Source organism: Macrotis lagotis, chromosome 1 (assembly GCF_037893015.1).
Source record: "Macrotis lagotis isolate mMagLag1 chromosome 1, bilby.v1.9.chrom.fasta, whole genome shotgun sequence".
Taxonomy (NCBI): Eukaryota; Metazoa; Chordata; class Mammalia; order Peramelemorphia; family Peramelidae; genus Macrotis; species Macrotis lagotis.
The window spans coordinates 388,203,705-388,220,757 of NC_133658.1; the positions used below are offsets into that span (position 1 = coordinate 388,203,705).

General features: G+C 38.2%; 1 protein-coding gene and 1 long non-coding RNA gene across 6 annotated transcripts in view; one reads left to right on the plus strand and one right to left on the minus strand.

Moving 5' to 3' along the window:
* Window positions 1-16,143, minus strand: part of LOC141506066 (uncharacterized) — an 84,587-nt gene extending 68,444 nt beyond the window's left edge. Inside the window, exons 1-2 of the long non-coding RNA XR_012473764.1 lie at window positions 16,006-16,143; window positions 5,037-5,078 (exon numbers count right to left, since the gene is read on the minus strand). This is a non-coding gene — a long non-coding RNA (uncharacterized LOC141506066). The remainder of the gene's footprint in view (window positions 1-5,036; window positions 5,079-16,005) is intronic.
* The window catches only part of ATP10B (ATPase phospholipid transporting 10B (putative)), a 304,974-nt gene that overhangs the window by 255,969 nt on the left and 31,952 nt on the right, over window positions 1-17,053 (plus strand). For all 5 annotated transcript variants that reach the window (XM_074212482.1, XM_074212485.1, XM_074212483.1 and 2 more), the window contains 6 exons: window positions 239-491; window positions 2,553-2,776; window positions 10,726-10,917; window positions 12,760-13,354; window positions 14,560-14,669; window positions 15,642-15,768. In XM_074212482.1, coding sequence (XP_074068583.1) covers window positions 239-491; window positions 2,553-2,776; window positions 10,726-10,917; window positions 12,760-13,354; window positions 14,560-14,669; window positions 15,642-15,768 — 1,501 coding nt within the window. The remainder of the gene's footprint in view (window positions 1-238; window positions 492-2,552; window positions 2,777-10,725; window positions 10,918-12,759; window positions 13,355-14,559; window positions 14,670-15,641; window positions 15,769-17,053) is intronic.

Genomic DNA, 17,053 nt, shown 5'->3' on the forward strand with positions numbered 1-17,053 from the left:
TGAGGAATGAAAAAAGAATATTGGATATGAAAGTTAAGAGATAAACTATACCTGATGCAGAAGGAAAAATGCATCATAGGATTGAAACTACCTTATTTAAGGAATACTTTATTCACTAAAATTACATATAATAATGACAACATTATTCCATCTCCTCAATGATTCAAAATTTTTTTACTAGCAAGTAGCAGAGGGAAGAAACGATAATTATTACATAAAAGGCATATTCTTCTTTCAGATCCTGATCCCAATCTCTCTGTATGTATCCATTGAATTGGTGAAACTTGGTCAGATTTTCTTCTTACATAATGACATTGACCTGTATGATGAAGAAGCTGATCTATCCATTCAGTGCCGAGCCCTTAACATCACTGAAGATCTGGGTCAGATTCAGTACATCTTTTCAGACAAAACTGGGACTCTGACAGAGAACAAAATGGTATTCCGGCGTTGCACCATTATGGGCAATGAGTTTTCCCACCAAGAAAATGGTAAGAGGGTCTAAAATAAAGGGCCTCCATTGTAATTTTCATCTTTCTAGAAGAAAAAGGGTGCAAGATAAATGCAAGAAAAGAAGTCTAACATGACTTATCTGAATTCACCCCAGTGCTAAATGACAGTTGTCAAATTGCTTGACCTTTCTGAAGTTTTTTCCAACTTGGTATTTATTGACTATAAACATTCATTCTTGCAAAGCTAATAGGGTATTTTTTTAATTGTGTTCAGCTGTAAACTTTTAGAAATGTTTAGAAACTATAGAAATGTTTTAAAAATTCTCTTTCTATGACCTGGGTTATTGATATGCAGAGGATTATTTATATATGATGAGTGCACATATTTTATTGACACTGGAATGGGAAGCACATCCTATTATGACACCTCAGTTCCACAACTCAGTCAGAATGTCAGAATGAGTTCAGATTTGAATCACCACACACCCCAAAATTTTTTTTACTTGTCAAACCATTCCTTCTCATGGAGGTAATTCATTATAGTAGAATCCGCTGCCCAAGTTCCTATGCTGTCACAAGCAGATTGAAAGAAGATCTTAAGTAGAGCAGTCAGGTCAGACATGGTGGCCTCTGACCCACTTGAGCTGAGGACTTTCTCCTGGAGCCACACCTGGGGTTTAACAGCACTATCTTGTACAAATCAGCTAAGTATCAGCATCTGGAATATGAGGGCACTGAACTTGGTGGTATCAAAGGTCCCTTCCAACTCTGAATCAGTGATCCTATCATCCTAAGAGGAAGCTACCATTCTTACTTTCATGAAGATGATAGTCTGTTTAGGGGAAATAAGAATACATATAGAAAAGGTGGAGTGTGAGGAACATATAGGGTAGGAAAAAAATCTGTGAGAATTCAGAGAAGAGGGAGAGAGAGCATTATTGCTAGTGAATTAACCTCTGTCCAACCTTCATTTCTTCAAATGTAGTAGAATGGTTATATACTATAAGCACCTCGAATCCTTGAAAAAGGGGAAGTGAGAGAAAAGAAAAAGGGAATAAGCATTTATATCATGGCTAGTAGCTGCCAGACCCTGATGTAGCACCTTTATAAATATTATTTCATTTGAGCCTTACAACAACCCTGTGAAATATATACCATTATCTGCATTTTACAATTAAGGAAACAGCTTAAATGATTTGCCCACAATCACACAGATTAAGAAGTATCTGTGTATTTGAACTCAGTTCTTCCTGACTCTAGGCTCAACATTCTGTCCACTGTACCATGAGCTACCTCTAGCTCAATGGGTCTAAAAACAACACATTTAGGGGAAAAAAAACTGTACTGAACTTGGAGTCAAGAAGCTTTGGTTAAGGACCTTGAACAGAGTACTTTTCTTTTAACCTCAGTTTCCTGCTTTCTAAAAAAGAGATGATAATTTATGTATTATCTATTTCAGGAGGTTATTGGGAGAAAAATAACTTTGGTTAGGGTACCTGGACCTGTAATTTCATTAGAATAGGCAACTTCCAAATGAGGAACACCTTTTGTTGATGAAGGTAACTTACAGTCTTAGAAAGATTCTTAATGTCCCAAAAGGTTGTGACTTGTTCAGGGTCAAACAGTCTCTAGGCATCAGCAACAAAACCTGAACCCATTCTGACTTTGAGGCCAGATACTAAAACTTAGAACAACAAATTTTTCTTGGCAGAACTACCTTACTCTGCCTATCCCCATTACCAAAGAGGTGGAGCATCAGATAGGGTGTTGGCCCTATAATTACGACGATCTAAGTTCAAATCAGCCCCAGACACTTACTGCCTGTAACACTGGAAAATGCACTTAGTCTCTTTCAGCCTCAATTTCTTCATCTGTAAAATAGAGATAATAATACCTCCCTCCCCAAAATTATTGTGAAGGTAGAATGTGCTATTTGTAGAGTGCCATTAAATGCTAGTTGTTTTTATAATTACTGCTTTTGGTTACAGTTTTAGGTCCCCAATCCCTAGAGCATAAATTCCAGGATGACTGACTTAATTTACTGTATTTCTAGAATGAACATTTCTGACCATATTAGTAATGGGGCACTTTTCTTTATAGCCAAACGCCTGGAGACTCACAGGGAACTGGATTCAGATGAAGAAGACTGGACCAAATGTCAGTATGGGACCGTGCCAGGCCACATCACAGTGAGATGCCCTGGAGGAACCCAGGCCTTGAGGAGGAGCCAGAGTGCACGTGCCCATTTCCAGTGTCACACTCGGCACAAGTCCTTAGGAAGATGTGAGAGTGCCCAGTCTCCAGTGGCCTTCAGCAGTACTATAGTAAGTCATGCCTCTTTCTTTCCAAGGTACAAGGGATTCATTTCTGATGTGGGAAGAAATATTGGTGGGGAAAGGTAATAGGAAACAATACTTGTAGAAGTGATCCTGTTATAAATGCCACCTTTGTTCTGTAGTTTAATCACCAATTAGTAAAAGTCATCCAGCCCTACCTACTTAAGATTGTCTTGGGTAGACAAACCCAGAAGAAAACTAAATTTAAAAAAAAAACATTCCACTAAAAAATTTATTAGAAGGAGGAAGGGAAGGGAAGGAGGGAGGGAGGGAGGGAGGGAGGATTCTGTTATAAAAGGAAGAGCATTGATCCAAGTCGAGAGATTTGGAACCATTAGCTTGTTTTGTGACAGACAAGGCACTTTATTTCTCTAGGTCTCAGTTTCCTCACTTATAAAATAAGAGCATTGGGACAGCTAGATGGGCCCAGTGGATAGAGCACCAGCTCTGGAGTCAGGAGGACCTGAGTTCAAATGTGGCCTCAGATGCTTAAAATTACCTAGCTGTGTGACTTTGGGCAAATCACTTAACCCTACTACCTAGCAAAAAATAAAATAAAATAAAATAAGAGCATTGAGTTAGACCAACTCTAAGGTCCCTCCTAGTGCAAGTGTTCTGTTTACTCATTGCCTCATTTAATGAACAAGCATTTATTAAACACATTTTTAAAGAAATTAAACAGTTTCCACCCTCATGGAATGTATATTCTACTGAGGAAAAATATATACATATAAATATAAACAAAAAATACACAAAGTAGATGGAAGAGGCCTCATGTAAGAGACAGTATCTGAGCTGAACTTTGAAGGAAAACTGAGGTTTTAAGAAGTAGAGGTTGTTGGAGATATATAGCATAGCTAGAACTGTTTTCTGAGGTTCTAGATATTTATATCCCATGTATTTGTGTTGTTTAGGACCAAACCTGTGATTCCATTGGAAAAATATCTCATGGAAAACCCAAGTCTACTTACATTTATTAGTCACCTACTATGTACCAACCACTGTACTAAGTCTGGAAATAAAAAGAAAGGAAAAAACAGTACCTGATCTCAAGGAGCTCACAGTCTAATGGGGGAAACAATATGCAAACAATTCTATACAAACAAGATATGTACAAGATAAACTAGAGATAATTTCAGAGGGAAGACACTAAAATTAAGACATTCATTGAGGAAATTTCCTTTACCAATACTGATCATCACCTGTTCTTCAATATAAATATATAGAAAATGTCCTCATTCTCAAAGAAGACCATGACATCAGGGAGGTGAATTGGATTTGAGTGAGAGGGTGCTGTGCTAAGTCACCGACCTCACTTTCTCCTCTAGAGCCATCTGGGTCAAGTGGCCAGTTATGAATCAGGATGATTGGATGACCCTGGATACTAGGCAATCAGAGTTAAGTGACTTGTCCAGGGTCACACAGCTAATTAGCATCAACTGTCTAAAGCCACATTCAAACTCCTATCCTTTAATTCACAGATGAGGAAACTGAGACTAAGAGAGGTTGTGCCATCCTGTGTGTCCAAGGTCACATAACTAATAAATGTCTGAGGTCAGATTCCAATTAAGGATCTGCAGATCCTAAAATCCAGCACTGTCCACTGTAAGCCCTAGCTGCTGGCCACAATTTACTCACATCTTTTCCTCTGCTTGACTCTTTGTCCATGTCTTTTGGACTATTCTCACCTAAATTTCACAGGCTCCTATGCATCTGGGAAAACTCTCCACTACCCTGGTAGAAATAACAAGCTGTAGCTCTAATTTGAAGCCTTTATGAACTGCTAGAGTAAAGGACACGTTTATCAGCCATCTCTCTCAAGGCTCCAGAGAATGATTTAATTGCTACACCATGGCCTGGCCTCCAGGCAGTTTTGAATGACAGGTTGTAACTAAGTTCTTTCAGGAAGGCAAAACAGAGAGAATGAAATTATAAATGACTCACACAAGACTCAACTCTAATTGGCTGGAAAGGCAAGGTGGTTTTAATAAAGTATTGCCAGCAAAATAATAGATCCCCAATCCCCTCAAAATTCATCAGTCACTTGACTAATGTTTGTACCTGAAGGACAAGAGGAAGTGGCAGGTAAAAGCCAGCAGAATACTCCTGCCCACTGGGGTCTCCCTTCTGCTTTCCAGCTGGATGGTATAAAGAAGCTCTAAATATCTCATTCCTTTGTTTTTTCACTGGGTTTTTGCTTTGGCAAAAGAAGCTCCCCCAAGAAGAAACTTCCTCCAATGATACTTACTGAATGTTGCTCTACAACTTCTGGTCTTGAAGAATTCCTTATCTGCAAAGTGAAACAAGAATATCACTCTGTGTATACCTCACAGGAAAACAGGAGGGGCATTTATCCACTCATCCAACAAGCATTTATTAACCACCTATAATGTGTCAGATTGGCCTTGGAGGCAGGGTGGCCTGGGTTCATTCCTCCCTCTGCCACAGTGGTCCCTTGATTTTTCTGTACCCCAATAAACTCTCTAAGTTTACATATTGCAGAGAAGGTATATTATCTGCATTAGTAGAGGAAGTTCTGATGAAATCACAGTTTCAGTTTCAGGGTTGTGTTTAAGACATAAAAAGGAAATAAAGTCTGGACCTCAGGGATAATTCAGTTTATTGGGGAAAACAACACATACATAGATAAATATATGCAAAATAATTTTATGGTAAAGACACCAATTAATGGGGATAGCCCTCTGTTAAATTCTTCTATTTAGCAGATGTATTTGAGTTGATCTTAGTTCTACAAAGGTTGAGGTAAAGAGGGAAAGCATTCCAGACAAGGGAGACAGTCTTTGCAAAGGTTCAAAGATAAGAGAGAGAATATAGTTAAAGAGTAACCAAAGTGACTGCTAATGAATATGAAAGTGTTTTGAAAAGTTCAATGACCTATGCAAATTTGGGTAAAAGTGACTGATGGGACCTTTTTCTTCAATCAGAACACAGTCTCATGAGAAATATAAGTTTTGAAAGGCTCAGGGTGATCTTCAAGAAAGTGCTGTGCTAAGCAAATTGAGTGTTTGATAAAATTTGTGAAGCCTTCAAGGCCTCTGAGAACATTGCACAAATATCCCTGATTATATTAGCAGAATTTTGATTTAATAGTTTAAGGCCTCATTGCCTGGGGCTTCTAAGTAGGTCTTTTGGGGACCCCTTAGATTTAGCTGTCCTCTCCCCCTTCAATCCTAATCCTGGAGAAATTTACCTACTTAAGAAGCATGGAAAAAAAAGGACCCTTAAAGATGTAAGGATTTTTTCCTTAAAGGGATGTTGAAAAGTAAGTCTTTGCTCATATGATTATGATTGCAGTGAACTTGTCCTCTTCTATCTAGATTTTTCTGTCCACCTTCCATAGAACAGTCCAGCCTTGTCTTAGTCAATTAATGACTCTCATCCTTCTATCCCTTCTCCTTTACCTTCTTAGAGTATACTTAGTCATAGCTTGACTTTCAGAATTTCCTCAGGCATGGTAATTACTGCTTTCTAGAGACCTTGATCCTTGTCTATTTAGCAGGTGTCTCTTGTTCTGACAAGTCTTCCATTTAATTTTATTTTTTAACTACCCTTTTCTCCCACAAAGAACAAGAAAACTTCAGGTGGTGTCTTCTAATTGTCTTACTATACAGTTTATTGGCATGCGTGCCTTTGGCAACTGAAGCCTGGTGCTTTCAGAAGGGATTAGGTACCAAGGCCAATATTTACAAGGACTGTCATAGAAAATAAAATGTTCTTTTCTGGGCCTCTTCAGGTTTTGTTTGGTTTTTAAATTTATTGTTCTGAACAGACATCTCTTGTTTAAATGGGCAGTCTTGTAAATTCTTTTCCATAATCAACAGGCCAAAAAAATTCAGACCATAAAATTTTCATATTAGCCCCAGCCCTACTTCTCTCTATTTGCGTTTTCTGTGGTCTGCCCTTCCTTCTCTTACTCTCCACCCACACAAGAAAACAAGGATACACAGAGCTTTCCCACAACATGGGGAATAGAAAGGAGAAGGAAAAAAATTCCCAATTTTGTAAGCCCATTGCTTGTTTTAATTTTTTTTTTTTTAGGTTTTTGCAAGGCAAATGGGGTTAAGTGGCTTGCCCAAGGCCACACAGCTAGGTAATTATTAAGTGTCTGAGACTGGATTTGAACCCAGGTACTCCTGACTCCAGGGCCGGTGCTTTATCCACTGTGCCACCTAGCTGCCCCTGCTTGTTTTAATTTAAATTTTTTTCAGATCCAACTCAAAGAGTATTTATTTGCCTCCTGATCTACCAGGCATTGTTCTGGGAGCTGAACAAAACTGGTTAATTCTGTCTCAAGGATCTGACCTTCATTCTACTGGGGGAAAATCAACATGAACTCAGATAAATCAGATTAATACAAAATAAATATTGAAGTCTTTGGTTGGGGTGGGGAGTTGGAGAAGGCAGGAAGGGACAGGACATTAACAAATGAAGGAAGTTAGGAAATGTCCCTGATGGGAGGTAGCACTTGAGCTTGAGCCTTAAGAGGATCTAGGGATTCCAAAGGCTGGAGATGAGACGGGAAAGCATTCCAGATATCAGGCCTGGAGACAGGAGTTGGAATGTTGAGTTAAGTAGGCCTTACAGTTTGGCATGAACATAGAGTGAGTGTGAATGATGTAAAATCAGTCAGGAAAAATAGGCTGAAGCTAGATTAAGAGGGAATTTAAATGCCAAACAGAGGAATTTGAACTGAACAGACTAGTAGCCTACATATACAGCCATCTGTGTTGCCAAATCATCACCTCAAACCTGACAGTGCTGATAATACATCTTGCCATATTATGCACTTATTAGGGCCAGAAAAAAATATACTGAGTTCTTTTGGTACAAAATTTCTCAGTCCTTTTCAGTGAGACTTTCTCATCAGCATGTATTTTACTTCTTTCCTTGCCTTGCTGAAAAGTACATGACGAGGACTTCTGAAATTTCCTGGGCCTCCAAAAGGAAACTAAATTCAGATTACTTTTTCTTCCATAGTAATAAGCAGACTCCATATGAATGATGGGAAACAAAAACAATTCCTGAGCTACATATAGTTCAAAAGTAGGCTCTGTATTCCCTGGTGAAAGCTGGGAAGAGAAGGCACCAGAATTCACCTAGAGCTCTTAGACACTCAGCAAACATTAATTTAAATTATAACTCTTATTATGTAATCTTTCTCCAACAAGCTACAAGTTAACATGATACTAGGAGATTTTGAAACAGAGGTTTTCAGTAGCACAAAATAACAAAAATTAAGTGGTTTCTTTTCTAGGTCAGTTGGAACAGAACTAACAGTCATATTAGCAATAGTATTAATCCCTGTAGTAGTCTTCAACTATGCCATAGGTACTCCATCCTATCTTCCCTTTTATGTGTTGTCTTCCCCCAACAGAATGTAGAATCTTTGAAGTAAAGCCTGCCTAGCTTGCTTGTACTGTTAACCCTAGAATTGTCCCAGACCCTAGTATATAGTGTTTAGTAAGTTTTCTATGTTGATGATAATGATGATTTCTTTTTCCATATTCTGCCTATCAGGCTCTGAGTTATCCAGTTAGACAACTTCATATCACTGGAAAGTTGTCCAAGGCAGTTTGATGGTGCCATGAGAATATGCGTTACAGAATTGCTGACCTGAGCCTTGAGACCCAGTCTCCAAGAATTTAAATGCAAAGGATCCCCTTATCACATCATGCATACTGGGGTCTTTTTCACATGTTTAGTGACTAAACCTGTACGTTAGAACAAAAGTGGAAAGAGTATATTTTTAGCTAGATATCCTGGTAGTTCTCTGACCAAGCAATTAGAATAGGTCAGTTGATCTTAAGAAAAGGTAGAGTATGGTGACTGTCAGTACGTAGAACACCTATAGTGTATAGAATGCTCCATTCTTCAAAAACTAACTTGTCCTTGGAGAAAAATCTGTCAACAAGACCATATTCAGAACTTTTCCATCTCAGTAAAATCTTCCAGAGATCTTGCTCCTCTGCCATAGACTTTAATCACATACTTTGATGAGGTGACAAAAAGGGATTACATCTGGGGCGGCTAGGTGGTGTAGTGGATAGAGCACCAGCAAGACACTTAACCCCATTGCCTTGCAAAAATTTAACAAAAAAAGGGGGAAAAAAGGGAGATTACATTGATTCAGATTTTCCCCAAACTCTAGCTACTATAGCCTAACCCCCTAAACCATTTATCTTGTGTTTATAGTTATTTTCCATATTCTTTTATCTGTAAATCTTGTCTCCTCCAAAAAATTGCAAGTTCTTTGAGGACAAGGTCATTTCATTTTTGACTTTATATTCCCAGGTCCTAAAAGAGTGTGCTTCAAATAGGAAGTATTTAACAGATGCTCTTTGATTAATTTGTTATTGATTGATAATGGAAAAATAATAATGATAGTTAACATTCATATAGTGCTTTAAGGTTTATACAAAGCACTTTACTTTCTCATTTGATTATCATAATAACCCTTTAAGTAAGGTACATTATCCCCATCTTACTGATAAGAAACTGAGAATAAAAGAGCTTAATTGATTTGCCCAGCATCTCACAGGTAGTGTCTGAAATAAGTCTAACTCATTAATCCAAACAGTTTAAAATAAAAAATATTTACATGCTTTAAGATTTGTAAATCACTGTATAAATATTATTTTTTAATCCTCACAATAAGTGAATGATAAACTATTATTATCCCCATTTTATAGAAAAGGAAACTAAGGCAAACAGCAGTTCAATGATCCTGGGGTCCCACAGTTAATGTCTTAGGTCAAATTTGAACCCAGGTCTTTGAGATTCCAGGACCAGTGCTCTATCCACTGTGCCACCAGGCTGCCAAGTTTAAGTACTTATATTTTAATGGAGTCATAATTTTATCCATGTGAATACTGCCTTGCCTTGCCTGATGTACCATCCCTCCATGCTTTTTTGTCTCATGTAATTCTTTTTCATATTTTTCCATAAATCCCCCATAAAAGAACCACAGGTCTTCCTGTGGTCCTTTCAATATTTTTCAGGGTATAAGAATAAACTAAACAAATTTGAGCATCTCAGATCTATAAAGTCATTTCATCAAATTATAAATAATTGTCAGGAAAGTGAAAAAACTATACAAAATTACCTACTTTAATACAAGGATGCATGTAAAAAGTATCTAGCAGCAGCTACAGTTCATCATGAGTTTGGGAGGAAAAAGACAGTATACCTAGGCATGTCCTTTTTGGTTTGGGGAAATTATATTCTCTTGGTTGTCTCATCTCCCCCACAGTGAGAAAATAGGGTCAGAGTAGTGGTAGCATTTATATCACTGAAAACATAAATGTATTTTTTGTGTTTTTAGTAATGTTGCATGGGAGACAAAATAAGTCCCAATTCAGTATATGTTTGTTCCCCAAGGATTCTTCGAGTTTCTTCTCTGCCCTAAAGGTGTTGCCATAGCACTTAGCACAATATCTTGAACATACTCTGACACTAGATATAGCTTCCAAAAGAGGAATAGGCTGCCTCTAAGGAGTGGGGGAAGAAGGGTCATGGGTTTCTTTACCTAGGAGGTTTTCAAGGATGGATGATCACTCATCATCAGTGTTGTTTGGGAGATTCTTTGAGGGTAGGGGTCAGCCTAGATCATTACTGTGGTCCCTCCTATATCTGAAATTCTATGATTCATCCATAATGATTAGGGAAGTGCGAGCCCGGTAGACCTATTACCTAGCACAGTGAACCATTAAGAAAATAGCTGTAGAATGAGAGGATATATCATAATGAAAATAGGCATCTGCTTTGGAAGCTTTTGGGGTAGAGCACCTCTAGAAAAAGATTTTAATTCTCACCTCCTATGCTTACTTTTCCCTAATAAGACAAAAACCCTTGCAGTAAGCACATTTCCCTGTAGTCTATTTACTGAAGAAATTCTCACTCAAATGTTTTTCTCCCAGGAAAAGGATGTGACTCCAGACCAAGTTCTGTTGACAAAAGTGAAAGATGCCGCCTTGAAACTGGAAAGCTTGACAGCCCATAAGGTCACCAAACCTTACCACTCTACAGGCTCATCCATTACTGATTTCTTCCTTGCACTGGCCATCTGCAATTCTGTTATGGTCTCTACAACAACAGAACCCAGGCAGCGGGTATGGTGTCATGAGAGAATGTAGGTGGGCTTTAAAGAAAACCTGACTGGGAGTCAGAAAACATGAGTCTAGCCCTGGCTCTGCTTTTAAGCTGTGTCAACTAGACAAGTCACTTCTACTCAGCATAGTCATGTATAAAATAAAGGGGTTAATCTCTAAACTTGAATCAGGTAAGCATGGCATCAAGAAGATCAGAGTTCAAATTCTGTTCAGATAATTACTAATTGTTTGACCTGGACAAGTCATTTAATGTTTGCCTCATTTTCCCCAATTCTAAACTGGGGTTATTAGTACCTACCTCAGAAAGTTATTATGATGACCAAATGAGATAATATTTGTAAAAGCACTTAATATAGTGCCTGGAACAAATGACTTATTCGTTTCTCTTCCTTCAGTTTCTTGCATTCTGAGTTCAAGCTGTTTGGCCCTGGTCTAATTATTTAACCTTTCTCAGCCTCAGTTTCTTCATTTGGAAAATGAAGATGATGGATTTGGTGAGGCCCCTTCTATCTCTCAATTTATGACCCTATGGCCCTAAATATCCTCTGAGGTTCCTTCTAACACTAAAATTGATAATTTTGTAATTCTAGTTCACTTCATGACAAGTCTGACTAGGTAGTAACCTCTGGAATGCAATCTGCAAAGAAAGACATCAAGCTTAGAATGTTGGCCCGGTTCACTATATGTTTGTTCCCCATTAATGAATAGATTAAGGGCTTAGTGTGAGCTAGGCACTATATTATATGTGGTACACACAAACAAGTGAAATAGACCCTGCCCAAAAGGATCTTATATAGAAAGCAAGAAGGGAGAAGAGAATGGGATGGCTTGAAAGCAAAGCTCATCTTTGAGAGCCCAGGAACCTGCGAGTACTATGACTACCATTTTCTAATCTGAGTGAACTTTTTCTTTATCATTTACAAATGCTTTATCATTTAAAAAATGTTTTTATAAAATCTTGGAAACTTGGAATTGGGAGGGATTTTTGAGATAGTTTCATTCTACCTTTTCTAGAAGTGTCAATGTCATCTATAACAGTCATGTCAAACTCAAATGATAATGGGGCACTGTTCATGAGGATCCCCACAAACAGCATATTAATTTATAAAAGCCACAAATTAATATTGTCTAGGTTCTATTGTATTTTTACTTAGTCTTTAATATTTCCCAATTACATTTTAATCTGGTTTGGGTTACACTTGAGAGTATTGTGATAACAGTGCAGCCCATATGTTTGACATGTCTGATCTACAACGTTCCTGTTTAAGAGTCTTCCAGCTTCTTCTTGAACATTTCCAATGTCTTAGAATTTACAAAGTATTTTCCCAGGCATTATCTCATTTGATCATCATAAAACTTTGTGAGGTAAGTAAAACAGATATCATTAGACCCATTTTACTGATGAATTAACAGATTCAGAGAGTTGACTTACTGGAGTAAGTAATGTCAGAGGAAAAGAAAACAGCATTTTTGTATTATATTTTTTAAAATTTTCCAAGGGAAAGACCATCTCCCTGTGGGTACACAGAACATTAGTGCTTAGAGAATCTTATGTCAATGATTCTTTTATTTTCAAGATGAGAAAATTAAGGTTGGGAGAGGGAAAGTGACTTGTCCAGATCACACAACTCATTGGTCTTACTATCAGATAACCTAGCAAGAGATATGGATAATTAATGTAGTTACTGATAAAGTGACCTCTAAGTAAAAAAGAGTGCAGCAGAATTAGAACTTGGACGAAAGAGACCTTTTTATTTGTCTTTTTTTATTCAACTTGCCTATGGATGATTTCATTATTTTTCCTCACAGAAGTAATATTCTGTTTTTCCTCTCAATATCAAGGTCACCATCCCACCACAGATGAAGTCCCTAGGAGCTTCACTAGAGAAGATTCACCAGCTGTTCCAGAGGCTTAAACTCTCCAGTCTCAGCCAGTCCTTCTCTTCCACTACTCCATCTGATCTTGGGGAAAGTTTAGGACCAAACTCTACAGCTGTAGATTCAGATGAACAAGATGACTCATCCAGTCACAGCTGTGGATATTCAACAGATATTGGCTACCAGAGCAGCTCCAGAGAAGAAGTCTTGCCCAAGCATGACACATTGAAGGCTGGAAGCTCCTCCTTGGAAGATGTATTGGACTCAGTGATCCCAGAGCCAGAATTCTTCTACGAGGCCGAAAGCCCCGATGAAGCTGCCCTGGTACATGCTGCCCGGGCCTATAACTTCACCCTCATATCCAGGACCCCTGAGCAAGTGACTGTGCGCCTGCCTCAGGGGACACTGCTCACCTTTGACCTTCTCTACACCCTGGGTTTTGACTCAGTGAGGAAGAGGATGTCAGTGATTGTAAGGCACCCCTTGACTGGTGAGATCATTGTCTATACTAAGGGAGCTGACTCAGTAATAATGGACCTGCTGGAAGACCCTGCCAAAGGTAAATTAATTATTGATGTGAACTAATGAACTGATATTAATTGCTGATGGGCCCATAATATCAAACTAGAAAACAAAAGACTCCCTCTAAATTGGGGATCAGAATGAACTACATATAACAGAGAGAGTGTAAGGATTATTATCCAGGAAGCTGAGGCTCAGTGATATAAAATATTTAGCCATGCTAATATAGTTTGCAAGTATTAGAACTAGCATTTGAACCTAGTCTACTGACACTAAACTTAGGGTTTTTTCCCATTTTGACATGTTGCCCCTTTGCTAGAAGGCTAAGCTTACAATCATTGTTTAGAAATGAAATGGACTTTAGAGGTCATGAAATCAAGTACTTTCATTTGTGGCCCAAATTTAGCAAATTGATAAATGTTACACAGCTAGTTAACAAAAGAGCCGGGGGCATCTAGGTAGCACAGTGGATAAAGCACCGGCCATGGAGTCAGGAGTACCTGGGTTCAAATCTGCTTTCAGACACTTAATAATTACCTAGCTGTGTGGCCTTGGACAAGCCACTTAACCCCATTTGCCTTGCAAAAACCTAAAAAAAAAAAAAAAAAGAGCCAGAATCTTAACTTCCTATTCATAAAGCCATTATATCATGCTGCTAGGGTTCTCTTCCTCACCAAGAAAACCTTTGAGTTTCTCTTTCCTTGGCCCTTAGTCTCCTCACCAATAAATAATCCTCTTATTTCTTTCTGCAACAAGATTAGCATAAACTCTCTCGAAACCAACAAAAGTACTTCAAAGTCCCTTGATGTGAGTCTAATGTGAGACTCCATTAATTATGATGCAGTCACTGTCTTTATTACTAACAAGAAGTAGACAGCTATGGGACTGATTTTCTCCTAGGATAGCAGATTCCAGACAAGATTTAGAATTACTGAGGCATTCCCATTTTCCTCAGAATGAGAGGGGAGTAAATGTTAATTCCTTAACCCTTTGCTTAAGACAATTGACAAGTTTAGACAGTGCTACCACATCAGAGGGCAGCCTCAGGAGACGTGAGGACGTAGGACAACATCTCCTAGGACATTCTAGTGGTTCAGAGATGTTACAGGCTCCAGAGAGCAGGAAGTTGATAGAATTCTTTAACTGGATAGGTTTGTGATGATTGTTGGAGTTTAAATTAGGGAGGTGAGACATGTCCCAAAATTTGCAATTGACCATATATTCGGAATCACTATTTGATAGCAATAAATCCAGCTGCAGAGAAGAAGTTGAGAAAAATCCAGACCAGGACCCAGAAACACCTTGACTGGTATGCAAGAGATGGGCTACGAACACTCTGCATTGCCAAGAAGGTAGGAAGAATATTTCTGCTCTTTGGTCTTATAATGTTACTAAGACATATAAGGCTAAAGGATTTTGGTGTTCCTTCAGTTTTCTTTATTTGAGGTGATTAAAGAGGATTGAGACACCTTTCCATATACTGTTCAATTATTGAAGCCCTTCTTTCCTCTGTTTACTTAGATCCTTCCTGACCTTCAAGGCCTAACTCAAGTTCCAGGACCTAGATCTTTGACTTCTATATCCCCGACAGTACTTAGCACTATGCTGAGGACACAATAAGCACTCAAAATGTACTTATTGATTAGACTAAATAATTTGTCTAATGCTCAATTTATAGGAAGCTATTTTTAGATCTAAAGACTTCAAAACACAATCTATGAAGATGAATGAGACTGTTAAAGAATCATCCTTGGTACTCTGCTCACAGAATAGACACCTTACTTCCTCAGCAACTTGGAACCAGAACTAATTAATCAATCATTTCATTATTCATTCATTCATTAAGCTTCTTTTTTGCCAGACCTTGGAGCAACAAAGTTAAATAAGGCAGTAGCCCTGCCCTTGAGAAGCTTATGGCCCAGAAAGAACAGGAAGTTGGGGGTGGGGGAAGGAAGAAATAAAACAAACACAATTATACCATAATGATGAATGTGTTACTGTTCAGTCATTATTCAGTCATGTCTGATTCTTTGTGACCCTATTTAGGGTTTTCTTGACAAGGATACAAAATGGTTTGCCATTTCCTTCTCCAGCTCACTTTTCAGATGAGGTAACTGAGGAAAATAGGATAAAGAGATTTGCCAAGCAGAAGAGATCAACAAAGTCCTCTTGAAGGAGTTGGGCTATGAAGGTCAGAGAAACCTTCTGACTTTGCAGTAAAATTTAAATGTGAACATGAGATGTCATGGTACACAAGATCAATCCAGTCCAGGATCTGTGCAACAAACTGGAGTTTAGAAACAGCTTCCTTATCTGCCTTGTAGGTCTTAAAAGAAGAGGACTTCCAGAGGTGGGCCAATTTCCGCCATGAGGCTGAAGCATCCCTTGACAACCAAGATGAACTATTAATGGAGACAGCCCAGCATCTAGAGACTCAACTCACCTTACTGGGTAACTAAAAATAAGTCATTATCAAATGAGAAAAGAGAAATATTGTGGTTGTAAAGAAAGTTCTTGGCTCCAATAGTGACAAGACTTTAAATAGATTTAAATTGAAAACTCATCCCCAGGAGACCTTTGCAAATCTTTAGCACAAATGAAATACCTCAAATACCAATCCACGTTCTGCTCACTTTGCTTTCTGAGGAATTCCCTCTGGGAATATTATATAACTCATGTAGCCAGTACCTTGGATCTTGTCCACTTCTTCCTCAAAACTCAATCTATTTCCTATCTTGAACTGAATCTCCATGGACTCATAGAATAATAGAAAGTTAGCATTAGAAAAGACCTTCAAAAATAGAATGTCAGATCTGAATGGAACTTTAGAACCTAAAAGATCATAGTTGGGAGGGACCTTTGAACAATGAATGCTAGAGCTGGAAGGGATTTTAAACACAAAATGTCAAAGCTGGAACTATAGAAATCATGTCTTCCAACTGTCTAATTTCACATGTGAAGCCCAAAGAAATGAATTGATTTCCCCCTAAAGTCCCTAGATAAGATTCATTCATTCAAGAAACATTTTAAGTGGGAATGAAGGACAGCAATAGTAACAATAAGGACTTACAAACCTAATTTGTATGATAAATATATATATATATAAAACATGTATAATATAATATATAGATTTATAATATTTATAACTGCAGGATAACTGCAGCACAAAAAAAGAGGCAAAAGACAGCCATTGCCCTCAAGGAGCTTATAGACAAATGAAGGAGACAACTTGCAAACAAATATATTTTTAAAAAAGCTATTTACAGGGGCAGCTAGGTGGCGTAATGGATAAAGCACCAGCCCTGGAGTCAAGAGTACCTGGGTTCAAATCCGATCTCAGACACTTAATAATTATCTAGCTGTGTGGCCTTGGGCAAGCCACTTAAACCTGTTGGCCTTGCAAAAACCTAAAAAAAAAATCTATTTACAGGATAAATAGGAAATAACTAACAGAGGCATCAGAATTAAGAGGGGTTAGGGAAGGTTTCTTGGAGGAGATGGACTTGTTAGGATATAAAAGATGCAAGGGAGGCCAGTGGAAAAGTCAGAACTAGAGTCTCAGTTTCCAGACTGACACTATATCAAGGACAAGAAATTAAGGAAAGTCAGTGAAACACAAGTCAAGTGTTTCCAATTGTTTAGGATCCAAAGTTTTTTAGCATTTCTTTGATATGTGTCCCCAGCACTAAGCAGAGTTTTAAAGATAAGTCAGAGTAGAAGTCACACCTGTTCTTTT